Raw genomic sequence first — 10,868 nt, 5'->3', positions numbered from 1 at the left:
AGAGTTTCTGCATACAGTGAGACTCGAGAGACTTATTTTAAACGACATCAAACTACTTACCACTTGAGCCACAAAGGTGGAGCCACAAAGGTGGTACAAAGTACAAAGAAGAGGAGGGGGGATTCGAACATGTGACCTATCGTTCACAGCACCTCAATCTTAACTACTAAGTCAAGACATCCTTGATTGAGCCAACTCTTATTAATCCTTAAGACTTTAATTGCTGAAGTTAATTGCCAATTTGCCACAGTACCAGGGGAAGTATCTTTGAAGCAGTCGAAGCCACATCCACATGTGGGTTGGTTAGCTGGCCACACTCCTTCGACTGCTGTTTTAAACTGGCAAAACTCCTTAACCGTTAATAGTAAAAGCTTACATCACCATGTACACGCGTCGACTGTTTATACTATTACCTAAATGTTGAAACTTTTGTTTCCACGTTAAAGCCACGAAACTTAAAGTCTTAGACTTTCTTATGATGGTTGCACTTTCTCTTTTTATCAATTTTCCAAGGTAATTTGCTATTACAAGTTTAGTTAGTAGGATGATGTTTACTCTAGTTAGTTTGGAATAATGTCACACTCAAACAAAAACGTTTTTATTACTATAAGTAGACAAAAATACTTACTGACCATGAATTTGAGATTATTATATCTTAAACACTTAATTATTGTGCCATATTAATGTAAATTATCACACCAGAAGAAAATGTCAACTAGCGTCGATTATCAGTTTGGCTTTGTGATTTACTAATAAGTTATCTAGTTTTTCTTGTGTAATAATATATATAGTAACTTTTAAAAAACTATCTTTGATAGGTCCTTTTTTTTTTTTATGTATTCACGGTTGAAAAATATATGTTTTCGCTGATTGAATATTTCTTTGTGTGTGTTTCAGTAGATTAGTCTTTAATACTTTCATCTCGCTTTGGATATACCCCTTTAATTCCGAATTTCATCATCTCTACTCAACATCACGCACTTTCAATATATGCAACCAGTTATGTATCTGTCATTTTACCTTTTTCATTAGGGCATTTACGTTTTTGGAGTTATAATATGTTCATCAAAGAAGTTGTCTAATAATGAAGTATGTATCCAAAATTTTGAAGTGAGTGAATTGCTTGATATATACCAATATCAAGGGAAAGAAAGATGTTTTCATATATTCCATGATTGTCTGAGTGTAGCACACTATACTAAATTCATGTCATTTTTTAAAGATCGTTATCGGCTTCATCAAGTAGTTAATATTATCTCAATTTTACAGGACAAATAGAACCCCTAAATGAATAATACTTGACTAGATACCAAGCCAATATAACATTGTAAGCATGTGATATAATCTAATCTAATATGGCCTTACAGTAACAACATAACGACACTCAATTGTATAGATAGACTCATTTTCCTTAAAATTGGGTAAAATTATATCAGGATTCTCTATCTCCCTTCATTTTGTACGTTCAAATTACGACATTTAATTCATTTAGCTAGCAAATTGATAAAATCTGTCAAAATTCCCGATACTTTCTCAATCATGGATTCCCAACGATTGACCCAATAAACATATAATCCCTATACAAGTCCACTATTCGAAAATAATCACGTTTCTTAAAACTCAGAGTCGATCAAGCTTTTCACCATATCTAAAAAACTCGACCTTCAACACGTCAATCAGCCCAAAACCACACTACTTTTTTAATCATGCATTCCCAACAACCGATCCAATAAACATATTATCCTTACATATCTTTGTGAAACATAAATAATCGTGTCTCTTAAAACTCATATCTAATCGACCAATTCGTCATATCTAAAAAAACCCGACCTCTAACACAACCTGGATATTAGAGTTGATCATGGGCCGGGTCGCGACTAAAAAAATTTACCCATTGGTCGGACCGGGTCAAAATTTTGTGCCCAAAACCCGCTATTTCAAACCAAAATGAGTATGCTTTTCAGGCCAAAATCGGAACGGGGTAAAAAATAGACTGTTCGGCTTGCACAAAGCCTGCGTAAAACCCAAAAAAATCAAGCCCGATGGTGGACCAAAAAAATATGCCCAACAAAAAGCGAACCGGACCAAAATAATCAGCTATAGGATAAATAAACAATAAACAATATTTCAACCCCCAATCCAAATTTTGCATAAAGTAATCAAGCCACAAAACGAAATTACATTGACAACCCTTATAAAAAAAATGGTGACCTAACCCCAACCCGTATTTACTCGGGCCAGCCCGAATTCATGTATTCCATGCCTCTAGTAAAGTCCTAGTAAAAGGGCGATAAAATTACGCGCGTCCAAAAACACTAAAACCCTGTGATATTTTTTCTCACGCTATAAAATGAGGGAAGATATTTTTAACCAAACTTCATTTTAAGGTTTTGCAAGCTTAAACCCTAGCCGCTCCAAAAACCTCACACTCTCTCTCTATCTTTCTCTCTCTCTTCAGGTATTCTTCTTTCATTTTTAGGGTTTTTGTCCTTTTTTCGATCTTTAACTCTGAATTTCTTTGTTTATCTCTAGTGTTTTTGTGTGTATGATTTCTGAATTAATCGCATGTTTTGAGCTAATCTTTGTTTTCTTTCATTTCAAATTTCTTTGTTGCTTAAATTGATGTTTTGAATTATCTATTGATTGTTTTGTGATTTAGGTTTGATTTTTGGAGGTTTATCTGTAATTAATAACAGAGATTAATCACCGTTATTCATTTGAAATTGTGAGGTTAATGAATGTATTTATATTACCTAACTGTTATTTGTCTAGAGTTCTTCAAATGGAGGGGTTTCTATTGGAAATGACCATATGTAATGTTATGAGATCTCACATTTAATTTAGGAGATTTGGCTAAGTGGACATGTAATTTCTCTATATTATGTGATTAGGGTTTGTTTGATTAATTGATTGACATAATTAAGAAACGAAAGTGAAACTTTCCGGGAAGTTGAAAGATTTATAGGAAGCAATACTCTAACAAATTGGAGTAAGTTGCCTACTAAGAAAGCGGAACTTCCCTTGGGAGGTTTTATTACTATGATCAACCAAACAATTGTTTTTTTCACTTCCGACAAATGGAACTATGTATATCCTGTGTAGTGTTACTTTCTATGCTCAACCAAATAACCATTACGAAGTTTGATAATATTTCATCAAAGGGAGTTAAAGTGCTGTTTTTTTTTTGTCAACTTCTCTGTGTTCTGTTGTTGTATGCTCAGGTTATGCAATATTGGATGACCCTTTGTGTTATCTTGATGATTGTAGGTTGTTTAGTATGTATTTGTTTAAGTTGTCATGCCGTGTCCCACCTAGTATTTCATTTTTATCTATGTAGTGAGATGTACCATGCTTGTTTAGTGTTGGTATAAGATATTTGAATTAAAGATAATGTCCTGATGTTAGTACATTCCAACTTGCTTTGAGGGTGGTCTATAGTTGGAGCTTTAATATCGAGTGAAGTACTACGTAGAAACTGAAGAGTCTTCTTAGTTTATGCCTGCAAATGTTGATATATGCTTTCTAGTATAGCGAATCTTGAAATAGAAAGCATTACATGGTGTTATTTTATCGGCTTATGATGATGCATGGTTTCTTTAGCTTTCAAGTGTCTCCTCACTTCCCCTGAAATGATTTACCATGAAGCATTTGAGTGTAGTATATAAATATCTGAAAAAAGTATTCGACATTTGATATCACAGATTTCCTTTTTTTATTTTTTGAGAAGACTTGTATATACACAGAAGTTGTTTTTTCAGTTTTTGAGTGTCTCATCCATTTTCCTAAATCTACCCCGTGAAGCATACTAGGCTCTTCTTCGCATTGCATATGAAGACAACATGAAATGAAAATTCAAATAACTTGTCGAGGTTGAACTCAAGAGTTGAGATGCTGTTAATGATGAATGTTTATGTGCTGATGTTTTGTGCAGATTCTTGAGGGAAATGGCGTTCTTTAACAGGATCGGCAGTATGCTTAGCCAGAGCATCTCGCAAAATTCTACCTCATCTATGATGAATGCAATTCGATGCATGTCTTCTACCAAGCTCTTTGTTGGAGGTATATAATTATGAACATTGGAAAAATTATACTTCATTAGCATGTTTTTTTCTTAGATTTGATATATTGACAGTATTCTATGCTCTACTTTAGGTCTATCATTTGGAACTGATGATGGCTCATTAAAAGATGCATTTTCTGGTTTCGGAGAAGTGGTAGAGGGTGAGTTTATTGAGTAAATTATTAAATAATACCCAGATCTTAGTGCTGTCCTGAGTACTCCATGCTTGTGAACATAGGATTTTCTCGCATTGACTGCTGGCTAACTTTCAGTCATTTTCTTTGATCCACAGCAAGAGTTATTATTGATAGAAACACTGGAAGGTCCAGGGGATTTGGCTTTGTTAACTTCACAGATGAAGAATCTGCAAACAGTGCACTGTCTGCCATGGATGGTCAGGTGAGAGCACAACCAATCTGCTTACTATTTTATTATGGCTTATCAAACATGTTCTTATAGCTTTTGTAATAAAACTTGTTTAATTTTCAAATTACAGGATCTGAATGGCCGTAACATCCGTGTAAGTGTTGCTAACGATAGGCCACAAACTCCACGGTATGGCGGTGGTGGTGGTGGATATGGTGGTGGTGGCAGTGGATATGGTGGTGGCAGTGGTGGTGGATACCGTGGTGATGGAGGTTATGGAGGCAGTGGCGGTGGAGGTGGTTATCAAAGAAGTGCAAACGAGGACTTTTAATTATGTTAATTGCAATTGTTTATAGCAAGTGGCTGTAGGAAACGAATGCGATTTTAGGCTCGTTTATTTGCTTCTATTTTGATGGATGTTCTCTGGGCTACTGGTTTTGTGATTTGGCACATTATTCGCTGCTGTGTATCTTGAATATGATTAGCAAGGTAATGATGTTGCAATACCTTTGTGTCTGATTTATTTATACAAATCTGGCAAAGTCTGTGTTTTCCTTTGATTTAGGTGTCTGACTAAACAACGTATGAAAGATTATTTGGTGCCCATTTCTATGCCAATAATCAGTTATTTCGGGACAAAATCAGGCTGCTAATTTGAACTTTAGAAATTCAGTTTTAATACTTAGAAACTTGTTTTAAAAAGGGATAAGACACTTCATGTTATATTAAAATTATGCAAATCCCGGAAATGTATGGTCGTCTCAATTGTCCAACACTTGTAGGCTTGTAGCCAAGGTTATTAGCCTATGGGTTCAATATGGTATAATACATAGTCCACCAATCAACCGTGCAGATATGGAATGGAGATCACCTGGTGTTATAATCAAGACGGATAATGCAGAAGTGGTTAAGGCCTTGCAAAACAACAAATGCCGCATTTCAAATATAGATAATATTATCAAAGACATAAAACGAATAGCGAATAGTTTCAATTTTATCTCTTGCATTAAGGTAAGTAGGGAAGAGGTTAAATTAGCACATGATCTTGCTACTAAAAAGGAAAGGCTATTCCCCCTTCTGTTAGTTGGTTTTACCTATTGTCAAAAAAAAAAAAAAAATCAACCGTGCGACCTCGCTGTACTTCATTGTTTGCTTGTCTAAGTGACACTGATGTTAGTTCTCATTGTCCACCAATTCTTGCCTCTCCTTGCCCCCATTATTTCTCCGATAGGTTTCGATAGCATTTACAGGGTGTACAAATTCACTTACGGCTCCACAATTAGTATGATATTGTCTGCATTGAGCCAAGTCTTCACGGGTGTGCATGCAACAATTTTTCTTCAACAAGATATGACTAAAAAACCATGAACATATTATATACTGTTATGAATTATATGGTGTAATTTTGTGTTGGATTGTACGGGCTAAAGTAAAATAAAAATTATAAATGAGAAAGCAAAGAAGAGAAGAACAAGAATACATGAGTTTACGTGGTTTAATTAATATGACCTAGTTCACAATATAGGTTGAGGATCAAGAAACAACGGAACAAGAGAGGAATTATAAAAGTTATTAGGAATTATAAAACCTATTGGGCTTTGCCTTGTTGGGCAGCAGGTTGTGAATGTTGGACATCACAAGTACATGTGTGGAACTGAATGTATATGGGCTATATATTGAGCCACATCTTCATTGTCACGTGTAAGAAAATAGTGTAGCAAGTGTTCTTGGGCAGCAAGTAGTTTGTCTTGTAAGAGATCGTCTACTCTTAAATTAAAATTAGGCAATAGTAAGCCCGATATTAAAAAAGAGAATTAGCCCAATAATTACTAGGTTAATGTCTTTCGATGACTAGTTTAATTCATTTAGTGACTAGTTTAATTCATTTAGTTACTAGGTTAGACCGTTTCTTTTAACAATTTTTGGGCAGCAAGAACTCCTCCAAAGTTAATTTTCATAATCAGATCTGTTGTTTACTTCCTCCGTTTTTATTAGATGTTATACTTTTGTAAAATGGCATGTTATAAATTAGATGTTATACTTTTTTTTCCCCCTATTTTAGTAAGTTTTGCCTAGTGAAATGTCCAACTTATCCTTACTAACTACAATTTACAAAATTGAAAAAAAAATCGGAGGAAGTATTACATTTTATGACACTCAGACTTTTTCACTATTCATTTATTATTTTTAAATTATCATTGTGATTTTTATGTACGAAGAAAATAGTCATGTAGGGACCTTGTTAGATTTATATCGATATATACTTTCAAAATATCAAATTTGTCACCTCAAAAAAAATATCAAATTTGTAGAATTTTTACTAAAAAAGTAATTAAAGATATTAATAATTAGAGTTGTACATTGACAAACGTAAAAACTCAATTGTTACAATAGAAAAAGAACGGTATATTTCTTTATTAATTTGCCACTTTCCCTAAAAGAAATGAGGCTAAAAAGTACAAAGCTTTTGGAATATTATATAGTGGAATGGTGCGTGGAATCCTAATTTGTAAGGATATTTCATCTTTGTGACAATCCTAAAATTTGGGTTAAAATACTACATTTGTTTTTTTTATGTATCATTTAATTATTTTAATCCATCCCTCAAATAGGTAGATGTTGCACCTAAAAATAAGAATAGGTAGATGTTGCACCTAAAAAATAACAAAGGAAGTATCTAACATGATATTTGAGGTTTAGAAGAAAACCTGTTGTAATTAGTAAATGAAGAACTAAGAGTAGTATTACATAAAAAAGAAGAAAAAAGAGTATATGAATAAAATTATGTGTGTATTGTTGATTTACCAATTGTTCCAACCTATAATTATCAGAATTATTTTCTTTATATATCAAAATATAGTTATTGGTCCTATTCCTTTTCGAATTTTCATTGTACAATTATGTATAAAACATATTTGTTCAATTGTTCTTCTCCCCCCTAAGCATTGATAGGGAAGATGAAAGTTGGGAAAGCACATATGTAAGCAAACGTCAAACGATTAGAGAAAAGAGTATAAAAAAAGGAAAACAAGAAGAATAGCGAATAAATATATAGGAGAAAATATCAATGAATATCTAAAAACTTTAATGGTAGAGGATTTGAGGTAGCGAGATAGAGGATGGACAATAACCGTACATTAGAACAACCTATAGAGAATCCCTTAAAAAATACTACTACATAATTTACCCATAAACATATGGCATCTAGACTTAATAAGTGCTATGATATATAATTGAAGCTATGATGGATATGACCTCACTCACTGCAATTTGCAATCAAGCAATGTATTAATGGCATTGGCATTAGTCGAGGATGGGAACAATTGCCTTTTTTTTGGCTCCTTTTTCAAACAATTCCAACAAGAGGAAACTCATAAGTCATTATCTATTGTATGCCTATTGTAGTGGAGAATTTTGTGCAATTTATGCAGGCATTTCATGAATTCGGTACATTAAAATATATTTATTTACTCCAAATGAGCAAGAAAATGCAATTCATGAATTACAAATGAGCGTATAAGAAAAATAGCATTGGACATATTGAGTTTAGTAAATAACATTTTGTTGTACGAGAATTCAAGGACATTTTAGTATATTTAATGGTTGTTAGACTTAGTTATGACCAAAAAAAGTGTGCACGACTAAGACGGTCTCGGCTAAAACTCCATATTAAGAACTTGAATAAGGAATAATTTTTCTGTTGATTACATGCACGCCATGATAAAGTTAATTTCGACAAAATGGAGTTTATATAGTTATATATTAATACTTAAAATTATATACGAGTATGAATGTGCACAATTGCACTTAATAACTATTAACAGCCTCGTGTAATTCAGTAAATCTCACAAAGTTTTGCTATGAAAGATAGAAAGAACTTACTATTAATTAATTATTTTTTCACCACAACAAGTTTTCATAGTCGGCTGTATTTTTTAAATTTTTTTTAAGATAAGGAGAATTCCCTTGCAAGGAAGGGAGGAAATTAGGGATCCTTCTTACAAGAGGTGAAAATCGAGCCCCTATCACAGGAGGGAAAAGAGGATCTTACAATCACTAGGTCAACCTTGATTCTCTCATAATCGTCTGTTTTGTTTCTCTCTTAAGTAGTGAGAGTCGAACCCTATCACAGAAGTAAAAGGAAGACCTTACAACCACTAAGCCAACTTTGATTCTCTCATAATCGGCTATATCGCTTGTCTCTTAATTATTGTGACTTCTAGAAATTCGTGCACAAATCAAAGAATATACAGAGAGGAGTGGGAAAGTGGACTACTCCAGATCAAAAATGCAGTTGACCATTAAATTGCGAAAACCAAAGTACAGCTTCGATGACACTAAGTATGAGAATGAATCATAGTATCATGCATGATGTTTGGTGGAGTTTCCTAACACATCATGTTGTACTATGATTCATTTATGTAGGAAAATCTCAATGCACTTTATTGAGCAAATTACTCACACTAATAAAAAAAAGGGACGAAATTTACTATTAGTTATTGTATTGATGGCTGATGCAAATATGCAATAGTGTATTAGAAGATATTGAGTACATATACATATGAACTCATATCATGCACATGTCATAAGAAATAAAATTTGACTATTTTGATGCTTCTAGCTTTTCACAAGTCCGGGGATGTACCATTGCATTTGCATCTTGTGAAACTATCAAGTAGTATTTGGTCTAGTGGTTTGATTTGTATTTCATACTAGAGGCATTTTTGGGGCGGGGATTTCCCCTTACCATTCTCCCCTACTCTCAATGAGTCCTGCCTGCAAATCCGAGCCGGATTGACCTAAACGGTGTTCTGATCTAGTTAAGACGTCTTCTTCTTATCTATACAAATTTGCATCTTGTGAAACTGAAAAGTAGACTTACTTGCGCACGTTGGTCATTTTGCACAAATTAGCTAAGCTACCCTACTTCATGTACGTAGGTAAGGTTTGTAACTTGTAAAACTAATCTTTTCTTCAAAGGAAAGAGGGGGAAAATTATTTCCAACTTCTATCAACTCACATCTCAATGACAATAGGGTTTCTCGTGTGCTAGCCCATCGCGTATTAGTCTTACATGCACGCAATGCGTGCGATAACGTGTGATAACAAATGAAGTAGAAAATAAAATTAATTGGGTAGAACAACTGTTTTTACATTTTATTTTCTCAAAAAATTGATATTTCAAATGTACTACTTTCCCCCCCTTTTTCATTCAAATGAAACAGTTAGTTATCCTCTTTTTTTTTTTTTTTTTCTTTTTCCTTTTTTTCCTTTTTCTATTGTTTGGTGTCCCCCATGTGTTGCCTTATAGAATAGAGATCTTGGATCTCAGATAATTTTCTTTTTATATTCACTCATTTTTGATTTAATGGCCTTGGATAGTTTTTTTTAAAATGATATTTAGTTTCCCTCAAAGGCTTTACTTCCGTAAAAAAAAACTCAAATTTCAATTACTTTATAACTCGAATTATCATCATGTAAATTATTTTGTAGAAATATAATTACGCGTTCCTATCAAAGTAACGGTGTCATGTGACACTTTACTCAAACTTCTAATACATATTTATGACGATCTCATTAAAAAATATTAACAATGTGTAGCTATTAGAAATCAAACACATGACCTTTAAAATAATATGTGAGATGTTAACTACCAATCTACTACAATTTTAATGTTTAATGTTTCAGAGTAAAACATATATATATAATAAATCCTTATAATTTATATGTAACTATGAAGGCATAAACAAAGCCTTTTCATCTCTAATATTTTATTAAGGTAATAACATTCTTTTACCCCAATTTCATTAAAATTATTATTTTTATCCCCAATTTCTCGAAATTTTTTTAAAAATAATTTATCATGTCATAACATTCATTTTTTGATTTCAAACAATAAAGAAAATTATAAAAAGCTAATAAAATTAAATATAAAACTTATATGTAATAAAATATTTGATAATTTTAACTATACGGAACATCGTCCGAGTCAAAAATACTAGTTTTACTTTAATACTTGCCCTCTAAAACAATCTGTCGGGCTATATATATATATATATATATATATATATATATATATATCTTTGAACTTTTTGCATTATACTTATTGAATAATTCACCAACTAGAAAGTGCTGTCAAGAAAACTAGAAAGTGGAAGGACTGAACAGTGAACATGTGTTGGGAGACAAATGAAACTTTCCACTCAAGCCTTGACAACAAAGTAAGACTTCCACCGTTATTTGCCCATTCTCCTCCTTCCTTTCCGTTCTTCCGTTTTGGCTTCTTTTATCTCTTTTTATTCATTACAAAATATTACTCTCATTCCATAATATAAATTTCATTCATTGTAATGTAAGTTTTGCATAGTTTTCAATATAAATCTCATTGTAATCGGGATCCTACTTTGTATCGTAGAGGTTGGTAAGATCGAATTGGTGGGAT

General features: G+C 32.9%; 1 protein-coding gene across 1 annotated transcript; it reads left to right on the top strand.

Annotated features, from left to right (window-relative positions):
- The first annotated feature begins 2,298 nt into the window (after positions 1–2,298).
- LOC104889783 (glycine-rich RNA-binding protein 2, mitochondrial) lies at positions 2,299–4,986 on the top strand. The gene is made up of 5 exons (XM_010675088.4): positions 2,299–2,458; positions 3,932–4,059; positions 4,153–4,221; positions 4,353–4,459; positions 4,557–4,986. Exons 2-5 carry the CDS (start codon positions 3,945–3,947, stop codon positions 4,755–4,757), a joined length of 492 nt encoding a protein of 163 aa, XP_010673390.2. The 5' UTR covers positions 2,299–2,458; positions 3,932–3,944; the 3' UTR covers positions 4,758–4,986.
- Positions 4,987–10,868: the final 5,882 nt, after the last annotated feature.

This window comes from Beta vulgaris, chromosome 3 (genome assembly GCF_026745355.1).
Source record: "Beta vulgaris subsp. vulgaris cultivar EL10 chromosome 3, EL10.2, whole genome shotgun sequence".
Classification (NCBI taxonomy): domain Eukaryota; kingdom Viridiplantae; phylum Streptophyta; class Magnoliopsida; order Caryophyllales; family Amaranthaceae; genus Beta; species Beta vulgaris.
Note: the sequence above shows the minus strand (reverse complement) of the source record. Positions and strands in the feature narration are given on the sequence as shown.

Coding starts and splice junctions, on each gene's coding strand:
- LOC104889783 (XM_010675088.4), top strand. CDS start 3,945: ATGGCGTTCTTTAACAGGATCGGCAGTATGCTTAGCCAGAGCATCTCG. Junction 4,060..4,152: donor TACCAAGCTCTTTGTTGGAG/GTATATAATTAT, acceptor GCTCTACTTTAG/GTCTATCATTTGGAACTGAT. Junction 4,460..4,556: donor TGTCTGCCATGGATGGTCAG/GTGAGAGCACAA, acceptor TTCAAATTACAG/GATCTGAATGGCCGTAACAT.